Genomic DNA, 11996 nt, shown 5'->3' on the forward strand with positions numbered 1-11996 from the left:
GGCTCAAATACTTGGGTTTCTGCCACCCACGTGGAAGACCCACTTGGAGTTCCTGCTTCCTGGCTTCGGCCTGGCCCAGCCCTGGCTATTGCAGTCATTAGGGGAGCGAACTAGCGGATGGAATCTCTCTCTCTCACTCTTCCTCTCAAATGAAATCTGAACAAAACAAAATGAAGGGGAAAAAAATCTATTTTGTGTTTTGATAAGATACCAATGAAGTGCTGCATGGTTTTATTACATATAAAGAATTAGCCATTCCAGCCAGGAGTAGCAAAACTATTGCCAGATTACAAGGATTAGTACCCGAGGGCCAGCCTGTGGCCCGGGTGCAGGTCCCCCAACAATGGCTCCTAAGGACCACCGACCTAACACAGCGCGTCTGCCTTCCACAGGCCCACCCAACCTTCAGGCCTTTTTAAAGTTCTCCAAGAAAGAGACCCACCACCAAGATCATCCCCCCCCCCCGGTGGCACTGGGCTCTTCTGCCTGCTAGAAAACCCCAGAGAGACGCCCTTCCAAGGAGAGAGCCTGCAGTGGCCATGTCCCAGGCGGCGTGGCTGGGCTGTGAGTCCTGTTGTAGCCACTGGGAGGCAGGACCCAAGTCCAGCACACCAGGACCATCAGCCGGTTCCAGCAGCCACAAAGACCATGAGGAACTCACGTGCACACCACCTGTAGACAAGACTGCTGAGCCAACGCCTGCCTGTGCCAGGAGCGGGCAGCTGTGCTGTGCCAGCGAGGTGCAGGGGGGAAGGCGCGAGGGGTCCCAAGAAAGGCAGGGGTGAACTGCAGCAAACAGCTCCCCTCCCCTACCCGAACACTAGACATGCATTTTTTGTGTGTGCAATCCCTCAAGTTTCAAATATTGGCAACAAACACCAAAAGATTTTTAAACCCTGTTGCTCCTCCTTAGACAAATTCCTTTTTTTTTTTTTTTTTTTTGACAGGCAGAGTGGACAGTGAGAGAGAGAGACAGAGAGAAAGGTCTTTCTTTGCCATTGGTTCAACCTCCAATGGCCACCACGGCCGGCGCGCTGCAGCCGGCGCACCACGCTGATCCGATGGCAGGAGCCAGGAGCCAGGTACTTCTCCTGGTCTCCCATGGGGTGCAGGGCCCAAGCACCTGGGCCATCCTCCACTGCACTCCCGGGCCACAGCAGAGAGCTGGCCTGGAAGAGGAGCAACCGGGACAGAATCCGGCGCCCCGACGGGGACTAGAACCCGGTGTGCCGGCGCCGCAGGTGGCACTGGCCAGACAAATTTCTAACTTAAGGCAGGCTCCTCCCCCCGACCACCAAATAATAACACTCCATCAGGATTACTATAAAGAAATTAATAGCAAAATGGAAGGAAACAGCAGCTTCAAAAACACCAGGCTCCCCATCTGGAAACACAATCAGTAGAACCAAGGACTCGAGGTCGCTCGATTTCTTTCTCGTGCAGAAGGAAGCCAGCTGGGCCCCGTGTGGGTGACAGCCCCGCATTACTGAAACGCCTGCAGCCGGCCAACCCCAAAGATAGCCGCTCATCCCCCCACCGTCCCCAGCATTGGGCTCCCTATTACGGGGAAGAAACAGGCACCAGGTAGGCAGAGTCCGTCCCTTCTACACATCAGAGTCCCTCAGCCAAAGATGCTTCCTCGTTCCAAATGTTGGCACCGCCATCATGAGAGCTGGCATAGCGAATCAAAGAGAGGCAGCAGCTCGGGGGTGCGAGGCCCAGAGTAGGCACAGTGGTGTATCTGCTGGGAGCCGTGTGCGCGAGTGCAGGAATTCTGCAACTTCGCTCGGACAGGGCTTCCTGCTAGGGGGAACCAGGGCTGCTGCTGCCTTTCTGAGGACTCCACACTTCTCCAGGGACAGGCAGGGAAGGCCACCGGGTAATCCAGGGTTCCCTCTGTGAGTGAACAGGTGGCCGGCCTGGCTCCAGGAGAAACTCCTCTACCCTGTTTGGCTCAGACACACAGAAAGGACTGCAAGAACCTCTGGGCTGTGCCTGCTTTGACCTTGGCTAAGACCTGAGACCCAGAGCCAGTGCTGGGCCCTACTGCCCCCGGCTTTCCTTCTGTTGGGTGCCACAGGCAGCTCCCAGCATTCTTATCCTCAAAGAACTTGGCACAGACAGTCAACGTTGACATGAGAGACAGAGAGGCCCTTTCTTCTCACAGGCACACACAGCTATCTCTGTCCTGGCCCTACGGCACACAGAGGGCTGTGGCCCTGGCCTGCTCCGAGAGCCAAGGTCCTGGGAAGCCAGACCATTGTGTTCCAGGCGATCCTTCCTGGAATTTGAAGGCAGAAGCAATCGGTTCCTCAGTTTCTCAGAGGTGTCACCCTGACGTTTTGAGAGGACCAGTTCTTTGCTGTTGGAGACTGTTGCTGCACATTGCGGGATGTCCACTCAGTGCCAGGGAAGCCCACAGGCACAGTGACCTCCCTCCCTATACACGCACACGTTTCCAGTGCGGCCTGGAAGGGGGCCTGGCCCGTGGTTGGAGAAAGCGACAGAGCTGGCAGCTCCCCCGTGCACTGGGGAAGCAGGAGGCTCAGACGGAGCGACAACATGTCCAAGGTCACGACCTCCGAACTGATGACTTGTGGCTCAGGGACCCTGCCAGCTGCACTCTGGGGCACGTGCCCAGAGCACTGCAAACACACCCAGGAGGCCACAGCATGGCGGAGCCCCGAGGGGCCGTCTGTCTCACTGGCTTAGAGAAACTGAGGCACAAAGAGACAAACCGACCGCACTGCGACCAGCAAGGGAGCCAATGCTAAGTGGGGAGGAGACTTCTCTTAGGTCGGCTTAGTCCCGCGGCCTGAACGGTGACGGTGAACATGGCAGCCCCTGGCCGGAGGGGTCTTTGCAGTCGCCACCTGTGGTCAACAGTAAGATGCAGGCTCAGTGAGAGGAACCAGGGCCCAGCCCGTAGGTCAGGGCCAAGGTCAGCCCTACAGTCCAGTCTTTATCTCGAGTCTCCAGTGGGCTCAGTGCGAGTGTGGACGACTCCATCGCAGGCTTTTAACCCACTGGTGAGGTCCTCACAGGCTCCGTTGGGAAACACGGCTGTCAGGGCCAGCTCCTCCTCAGGGTCCTGGATGTGGTCTGGAACACAGGAGAAGGAATTATCCAACCGGAAGTGACCGGTCTGAGCTCAGAGTAAGCTGGGACCAGAGGGAGGAAGTTTGCCCCTGAACATCTACTTAAAAAGCCAAATCAAACACGTTATCAAAACCTTAAAGGTGTACATACCCTTTGACCCAGCAATTCCACTTCTAGGATTTTATCCCAAGAAAATAACTGAGAATAATTAGTGGAATTGCTTGTTACCAGCCTGAGAGTGAAACCAACATCGGGGTGGCCCAGCAGAGAGGAGGCGAGAACCGGGCCCTTGACTGGGTCACTGGGCCCCTGGGGCCACCAACTCGGATGCCGGCGCCATCTCTGCACGGGTGGCGGAGTCCCTGACTGCTTCTGCTGCTTGGGTGACAGTTCCTCCCTCTCCAGCGACAGCACCCTGATTCCAGTCCAGCAAGGAGAGAGGGGAGCATCCTCAGCTGTACCCGCACAGTGTGATTCGGGCACTACAAAGGAGGTGGCATAAAATCCCATGTGAACACACACACATGCACACACACACAAACACACAACTGGAGAAATCCTCGTAGGATCTAAGGGTTGAACCAACGTCAGTATCAAGTTGTCACCATTGGGGAAACCGGGAGAAATACACACAGAATCTCTACATTATGTCTTACAACTGCATGTTAGTCTACAAAGAAGAAACAAACGATGCTGTTGGCACATCAGTATTGCCACAAAAAGATAGTCCAACAGGTTATCGATGAGGAAAGTAGATTGCCACACTCTATGGCTACATGTATGTAGTATACCACATATAATAAACATACACTCTAATACCCTATCTTCATATACTATATATAACAACTAGACATAATATAACACATATAATATCTGGTGTTGACGATATATACTATAAATGCATATACAGTTGTCCTTGGGTGTCTGCAGGGGATGGGTCCCAGGCATCCGCCCTCCCCACCACAGATACCAAAATTCCCAGATGCTCAAGTCCCTTGTGGAAGATGACGTCTCCATATAACCTACGCTCATCCTGCTGCACACTTTAAATCGTCTCTAGGGCCGGCGCCGCGGCTCAAGGCTAATCCTCTGCCTGTGGTTCCGGCACACCGGGTTCTAGTCCCGGTCGGGGCGCCGGATTCTGTCCCGGTTGCCCCTCTTCCAGGCCAGCTCTCTGCTGTGGCCAGGGAGTGCAGTGGAGGATGGCCCAAGTGCTTGGGCCCTGCACCCCAAGGGAGACCAGGAGAAGCACCTGGCTCCTGCCATCGGATCAGCGCTGTGCGCCGGCCGCGGCGGCCATTGGAGGGTGAACCAACGGCAAAGGAAGACCTTTCTCTCTGTCTCTCTCTCTCACTGTCCACTCTGCCTGCCAAAAAAAAAAAAAAAATCGTCTCTAGGTCTACCAGGCAGTGCTGTGTAAACAGCTGTCACACCGTATTGCTTAGCAAGTAAGGACAAGACAAATGTCATTTCGTGTTCAGCACAGATGCAATTTTTTTTTCTCAAATAGTTTTGGCGCAAGGCTGGTTGAATTCCCAGATACACAGAGGGCCAGCCATGTAGTCCAAAAATGCCATTTGTATTTTAATACAGTCACTTTGACATGACATTTGTATATGGTACAGAGAGGAACAGCATCCAAGATTTACATACAATTGCTACATGATTCCTTTGCTTTATTTTTCTCCTTTAGTTTCTGGATACATGCAAAATGATGACAGAGAGGTTGAAGCTAATGTTTTGTGCATTTTTTTAAAAAAGTTTATTTATTTAATTTATTTGTGAGACAGAGGTAAATCTCTCATCTGCCGGTTCATTCCCCCAATGCCCACAGTGGCTGGGGCTGGGTCAGGCCAAAGCAGGGAGTCAGGAGCTCAATCTGGGTCTCTCAGTGGGTGGCAGGGACCCAACTACTTGACCCACCACCTGCTGCCTCTCAGTGTCCACATTAGCAGGAAGCAGAAATCAGAGGAAGAGCCAGGACTCGAACCCAGACCCTCTGATATGCGATGTGCGGGTCCCAGGAAGCATCTGAACTGCTTGGCCAAATGCCTGTGCCCATTTTTGTGCTTAACTGTCTTAAATACATGCAGCATTTTGCAGATTATTTAGATATTATATACAGGTGCATTTATTAAATTTTAAATAGCATGGGAGAGCATGAGAGGGAGATAGACAAGTAGAATGGTCTGCCCCAAAGCAGACTTGTAGTTAGTCCTGAGTGATGGAATTATGCGGATGGTTTTTTGATACTTATTTTCATGTGTGTGTGTTTTGAAGTTCCAACTGTGAAAGGCAGAATTCTAAGAGAGTCCCCAAGACCCTGGCCTCGGGACAAGCCCCTGCATCGGGTGTGGGTGCCGTGAGGTGTTCACTCTGCCAAGCAGGGTGCCTCCCATGATGAAAGAGAGGACCAGGCACTCCTGTGACCCCCCCCTCCCCGCTCCTCAACTACAGAGAGGGTCTCCTGCTGCAGGAAGGGGTGGCTGCTGGGGGGAGCCTGAGCGAGGCAGGCACTGGAACAGCGGTGCCTTTTGAAGCTGCGCACAGGCCCAGCTGGCATTGTGGCGATCTAGGACACAGCAGTAGGTCACTGATGCATCCACTAGTGACTGCTTTTACAAAGAAGGGGCTCGGCTGGTGCCGTGGCTCACTAGGCTAATCCTCCGCCTTGCGGCGCCGGCACACCGGGTTCCAGTCCCGGTCGGGGCGCCGGATTCTGTCCTGGTTGCCCCTCTTCCAGGCCAGCTCTCTGCTATGGCCAGGGAGTGCAGTGGAGGATGGCCCAAGTGCTTGGGCCCTGCACCCCATGGGAGACCAGGAGAAGTACCTGGCTCCTGCCTTCGGATCAGCGCGGTGCACCGGCCGCAGCACACTGGCCGCAGTGGCCATTGGAGGGTGAACCAACGGCAAAGGAAGACCTTTCTCTCTGTCTCTCTCTCTCACTGTCCACTCTGCCTGTAAAAAAAAAGGGGGGGGGCTCAAAATGTTTATTTTAAACCACTGCCCTCTGCTATACTTTCAGTGCCCTTTGGGGGTGGGGCATGTCCACTGGGGACCGGGCAGCCTACTCCTCTGGGTACAGCATCCCTGGGCACCCACGGGGGACTGGCACCAGGACCCCCTGTGGCTATCACAATCCACGAAGCTCAAGTCCCTTAGACAGAGTGGCGATGTAGCTGCAGCTCACCTAGCCAGCCTACCCTCTGCACACTTTGAATCCTCCCCAGATGACAATGTAACCGCTATGTGAATGGATGTCTTCAAGGAAAAATGACAATGTGCAAGCTCAGTACAGATACAGTGGGGTGAGCACACGGAATCCTTGGGCCTACTGTGTCTCCCGTCTCCATGACAACAGCCTCAGCACCAAGGCCCGTCTGCCCCGGCGCCTTCTGGCCCACCTCTGTGTATCAAGGCTCCCGGATGAATCCTCTCCTCCTTGTTCCAGCGCCGCCTCGGTTCGGTCCAGGCTGCCTGCTGAAGGCCCCTCCTGGCTCAGCTCTGCCTCTGGCCGCTGCTCCTGCAGCCCAGGCGCCTCTCCAGCCACCCCCTGGCCTGGAGGGCAGCCCCCTTTCTGCCGTCGAGCCTTTGGGTCGGGTATTTCCTCTCGGAATTCCCCATTTTTCATCCGTGCAAATCTCAGCTCCAGTGTCACTTGCTCCATGACACTCCATGGACCCTTAAGGGAAACTTAGACTGCGTTGGGCGCCCTGTGTCCCTCCATGCACCTGGCGACACCTGCACTGTCCTCTCTGCGCATCTCCGTGGTTAGGTGGAGACTGCTGCCCGAGCCTGGGTGCTAGCTGCCCGGAGGCACGGGGCCTTCGCGTTGCTCCCCCATACCCGGCCCGTGGCAGGGGTTCCATGGACGTTGGCTCACTCTGTCCCTGAGGTCCCTGCATCCACACACTCAGCCCTCAGGGTCCAGGAAGCCAAAGCACTCACCCTGAGCAGGGCCTCGGGAGGAGGCGGCATCTCGGTCCTTTCTCTGGCTCCAGGGACCCCAAGAGAAGCAGGCCAGCAGCCGCGGGAGGCCCGGCCTCTCCCCTGCTCCTTCTGCTAGGAAAAACACAAAACCCCAGAGGCAGATGGTCAAGCGGTTCGTGCTTCCGAAGTCAGATTTTCTGCGCTGCCACCCCAGAGCCTCCACTGCCAGCCGCCTAGATTCAACGGCCCGGTTACCTCGCTCCGTCCTTCCCAGTGCCCTGTGATGGAGTGACTGACGGGGAAACCACAGCGATGGATGCAAAGGACATGGGAAGGATATGAGATTAATTACAAGCACCTGGCGCCAAAGAACACACTCATAGGGCAGAGATCGCTCCCTGATTTTGTCTCTTAACAGGAAGATTTTTTTTTTTAATTTATTTGACAGATAGAGTTACAGACAGTGAGAGAGAGACAGAGAGAAAGGTCTTCCTTCTGTTGGTTCACTCCCCAATGGCTGCTATGACTGGCGTGCTATGCCGATCCGAAGCCAGGAGCCAGGTGCTTCTTCCAGGTCTCTCACGCGGGTGCAGGGGCCCAAGGACCTGGGCCATGCTCCACTGCCCTCCCGGGCCACAGCAGAGAGCTGGACTGGAAGAGGAGCAACCGGGACAGAATCCGGTGCCCCAACCAGGACTAGAACCCAGCACCCATATGGGATGCCGGTGCCACAGGCAGAGATTAACCAAGTGAGCCAGGGCACTGACCCCCAACAGGGATAGATTTTGCACAATAACAATTTGGAATAACATTGACTCTATCAGATCAGAATATGATTTCAGTCATCTAGAGCTAGTCTGAGAGCCACGACTATCTAAAGTCAAGCCAAGGGAGCTGCATTTTTCTTTTTTTAAGGACTTATTTGATTATTGGAAAGGCAGAGTTCGAGAGAGAGAGATAGAGAGAGACCTTCCATCCACTGGTTCACTCCCCAAATGGCCGCAATGGCCAGGGCAAAGCCAGGAGCCAGGAGCTTCCTCTGGGTCTCCCACGTGGGTGCAGGGGCCCAAGCACTTGGTCCATCTTCTGCTGCTTTCCCAGGCACTGGATCAGAAGAGGAGCAGCCAGGATGAGAACTGGTGCCTCTATGGGATGCCAGCATTGCAGGCCACAGCTTTAACCCGTTACACCACAGCACCAGCCCCAGGAACTGTGTGTTTAAAAAAATCTGTCTCTCAAATAACTAGATAACTTTTTTTTTTTAATGAAAAGAGGGTGGCCATGTGGAGCAGGAGCGGCCTGCATGCTATGGTGAAGTGCCGGGTTTCAGCCCCAGCTACAGCGCTTGCAGCCCAGCCTCTTGTTAGTGCTCACCCTGGGAGGCAGCGGATGATGGCTCAAGTATCGGGGTCTCTGCCTTCCACATAGGAGACCAAGATCAGATTCTGGGCTCCCAGCTTCGGCCTGGCGCAGCCCTGGCCATTGTGGGCATCTGGGGAGTAAACCAGCAAATGGTAAGATCCTTCTCTGTCTGTCTCTGTCAAATTGCCTTTCAAATAGAATAAAAATAAACATGCACACATATATATTAAAATCCTATAAACTTAAGAAAAAAACAAACAACTCCTGGCAGCCAAAAAAGCCCTTGTTCCTAATCGTTATTCCAAGTCGTTTTACTCTTAATTTACTCTCAGTTCCAACGGAGCCAGATCTTTAGTTTTCCAACCCAAAGGCAGCTGGATTAGGCAAATAAACCAAGGGCACTGCCAAAAGACAAGCAACTTAGGAAAATAAAAAACTGCCCTCGGGCAGTGAGGAATGGGATCAGCAAACGCTGACAGACACAGCGGCTGGGAACATCGTAGCCACATGAGGCCACATGAGGCCACGGGCTTAAGGCTAACAGCGCCGCCACAGCACAGAACTTGGTGGGCGGCGAGATCTAGGATACGCGTGACCTTCCTTCACTCGTGGAGGGGTTTATCCTGCCCCGCGTGTTTTCCTAACACTGGGAAGCATTTACCACAGCAGAGAACGAGTCCCTTAACACTTTGCAAAGCATGCCATTGTCACTAGCGCTCCGGTGCATTTAAGAGGAGGCGGGGCCTCATCCACCCGTTCTGCACCCAGGCAGGGTGTCAGGCAGTGGGAAGGCCGCCGGGGCGGAGGTTTGGCTTACACGGGACAGGGCTTACAGAGCAGGAGGTGCAAGGGTCCTGGGGTTTCCTGGTGAATTTCCACTCGGGAACGGGGAGGATAGGGGAAGGCTTCCTGGAGGAGGCAGGCCAGTGGCCAGGTGCAGAGGAAGGGGAGGGCACAAGAGGCTTCTTAGGCCCAGGCAGCAGCCACAGGTGCAAAAGCAAGCGTGGTTGGGGGAGCTGGACACAGAAAGGGAAGAGCCCAGAGCCCGGCAGGAGTTTGCAGGCACCGCCTCTACAGGGTGCGGGAGAATTTGCCTCTATTTCCTGCTTTCTCCCTGGGAGGCAATCACAGCAGTCCACCTGGGGCATTCGCGCCCCTCCCGGGACCCCATCTCTCCTGCCCCGGCAGCCCCTTAGGGCAGATCCCACAGCTAGGGTGGGGGTGGGGCAAAGACCTCTGCCAGAGGCCAGGGCAGGCAGCTGAGTTTGCGACATGTGTACCGTCACAGGTACCAGGTCTTCTTGCAGGGAGAGCCCCTCGCTCCCAGGTCTGGCATCTCCCCGTGGGAAGCCAAGGCCGTGGGGGTGTACAGCTGGCTCCCTCTGAGCTCGCGTTTGAAGAACTAGAGGCTGGGGGGCTTGGAGGGCTGCGCCGGCGGGGTGCGGGGTGCGGGGCTGCGAGCTGGGGAGTGCCGCGATCTGCAGAATGGAGAGAATCTGATCTTTCTGCCGCAGGTAGCAGGAAAGGACCCTCATTCGCTTCCCTACACGCGAGGAGCGCGTGGAGCGCGCTGGGCGCACCTGTGGGAAACAGGGAGACACCCAGGTGGCTGCACAGCCAGGGTGCGCCGCCAGGAGGCGCTGGAGAACTCTGCGCTCTCAGCCCCCAGCAAAGCCCCGGGTCCCTGGCACGGCTCCTCGCCTCCTCCCCACGACCCCGCAGGCTCGCACCCTGGGCCGCGCCGCGCTGGAGACGCCCTCCTTGGCCCCCCGCGCCCCGAGCTGCGCTGCGCCCTGGGAGCTCCTGACACCGCCACCGCGCAAATGACTTCGCCGCGCCAGGCTCTCGCATCTCCCTCCACCTGCTCGCTCCGGCGCTCCTCTCCAGCCACCTCCCCGCCTCCTGCAGGTCCCCTCGGCTGTCCTAGGCCCTGCACTCCCAGGACAGACTCGACCCCTTGACCAGGGCTCGTTGTCTGCTAGCTGGGGAGCCCGGCGCTGGGCACCTCCCCGCTCCGAGCCTCAGTTTACCTAGGTGCAGTGAGAGGGGGCCCGGCCAAAAGGGGTCCAAGCTGGGGGCTTCCCCCAGCCTCCGCCCGCCCCCGCCGCCCCGTGCAGCCTCACCTGGTCGCCCAGGCCCCGCGGCTTGCAGGGCCCTGCAGGCGGCCGCCTGCACCGCCAGGCTGGAGGCAGGGCGGCCGGGGCAGTAGGCGGCCGCCTGCACCGGGCCTCCCGCCTGGCGGCCGAAGACCGTGCGCAGGAGCGCCTCCAGCAGCCGCAGCCCCGGCGCCACCGCCGCCGCCGCGTCCTCGGGTCCGGTCTCGGCCACCAGCACCCCGACCAGCGCCGCGCCGGCCCGCCGCCGGCCGCGCACGTCCCGCAGCATCTCCCGCAGGCGGCGCCGCGGCTCCCGGGCAGCCAGCGACGACGCGCGGCACAGCACGAAGACGAGCGGCGAGCGGATGGCGCGCGCCGCCCGGGGCTCCGCGCCCTCGGCCGCCGCGGCGGGGCCGCCCGGCTTGGCCGTGGCCGGCTCGGGCGGGAACACGGCGCGGGCGAAGTCCCGCAGCAGCGCGCGGCTCGCCTCGCGCTCCCACAGCTCGCCCACCAGCAGCACCTGCCCGCGGCCGCCCGCCGCCTCCACCAGCGCCTGGAAGGGCGGCTCGGCCGGGAGGGCAGGCGCCGCCGCCAGCGCCTCCAGCTCGCGCTCCATGCTCGCCCGCCGCCGCCGCCGCCGCCGCCGCCGCCGCCGCCGCCCTGCTCCCCTGCCCGCCTCCCGGCGCCTGGGTCAGCAGGACACGCCCCCCGGGGCCAGGGCGTTCGGACCCCCGGCAGGGCCGCGGGGCGGGGGCGGGGTGGGAGGGAGAGGACTGTGTCCCCAGTCCCCTACGGGTGGCTCCTTCCGCAGTCCCTGAGGCCTCCTGCCTTCCTCCCCGGGTCCAGCCAGCCTTGCAGACACTTGGCACCTGCCGGGCGGCGGCAGACAGCCGTGTCCCCGGAGCAGGTGCACACTGGCACAGGAGGGGATTTCGCCTCCAGGCTTATGTCAGTGGTGCCAAGACAGTGGAACCCATTCCAACCATAGAGCTCAGAGACACGATTAGATTGGGTGAGGCTGTTAGCGTGGAGCCCCCGCGGCTGACCCCGAAGGCTGTGCACAGGGCGCCCGTCTCTGGGCCTGGTCTGCCTGCAGAAAGGTCGCCACCAGGGACTTTGAACCTCCAGGACTTGAGCCAAAATCAACCCCTTTTCCTTATAAAGGGAGGCTGCCTCGCTCGGGCCCTCCATGGTAAGGCAGAGCTGGCGGATGCACGAGGTAGCACCGCCTCGAGACCGGGAACAGCCATTTATCGGGAGTTCTGCGTGGTGTGTGGACCCGGCCTGCCTTGGCCATGCTGCTGGTGTGGGCAGAGAAGGCACAGAGAAAGGGGTAGGACATGAGGCAGACATATTGCTCCCTGTGGGGCAGAGGAGGACATGGGAGGGGGCTCTGATCTGCCCCCCCGCCCCTGGGCTAGGCACAGCAAAAACGGATGTCAGCAGGCCGGGGCAGAAGCAGGAATGCGTTTCCTTTCGTTCTAAGGGTCAGCTTTGTCCCCCAGAGCA

General features: G+C 58.0%; 1 protein-coding gene across 2 annotated transcripts; it reads right to left on the reverse strand.

The window, feature by feature from the left end:
• Nucleotides 1–208: 208 nt before the first annotated feature.
• C3H2orf72 (chromosome 3 C2orf72 homolog) lies at nt 209–11567 on the reverse strand. Of its 2 annotated transcripts, none has more exons than XM_017343193.3 (3): nt 10515–11567; nt 7048–7161; nt 209–3102 (listed from the first exon to the last, which is right to left on the reverse strand). In XM_017343193.3, the coding sequence occupies exons 1-3, from the start codon at nt 11101–11103 to the stop codon at nt 2963–2965; spliced, it is 843 nt and encodes a 280-aa protein (XP_017198682.3). In that variant the 5' UTR covers nt 11104–11567; the 3' UTR covers nt 209–2962. The 2 variants fall into 2 exon arrangements, with proteins under 2 accessions (XP_017198682.3, XP_051704063.2); XM_051848103.2 differs by having other exon boundaries at nt 7048–7158; nt 10515–11565.
• Between the last annotated feature and the right edge of the window lie 429 nt (nt 11568–11996).

The sequence above is a fragment of the Oryctolagus cuniculus genome, chromosome 3, assembly GCF_964237555.1.
Source record: "Oryctolagus cuniculus chromosome 3, mOryCun1.1, whole genome shotgun sequence".
NCBI lineage: Eukaryota > Metazoa > Chordata > Mammalia > Lagomorpha > Leporidae > Oryctolagus > Oryctolagus cuniculus.

Excerpts from the sequence above, each read along its gene's own strand:
- C3H2orf72 (XM_017343193.3), bottom strand. The coding sequence starts at position 11,103 with ATGGAGCGCGAGCTGGAGGCGCTGGCGGCGGCGCCTGCCCTCCCGGCC. Across the intron at positions 7,162-10,514 it reads CGCGGGGCCTGGGCGACCAG|CAGAAGGAGCAGGGGAGAGG; the intron begins GTGAGGCTGCAC and ends TGTTTTTCCTAG. Across the intron at positions 3,103-7,047 it reads CTCCCGAGGCCCTGCTCAGG|ACCACATCCAGGACCCTGAG; the intron begins GTGAGTGCTTTG and ends CCTGTGTTCCAG.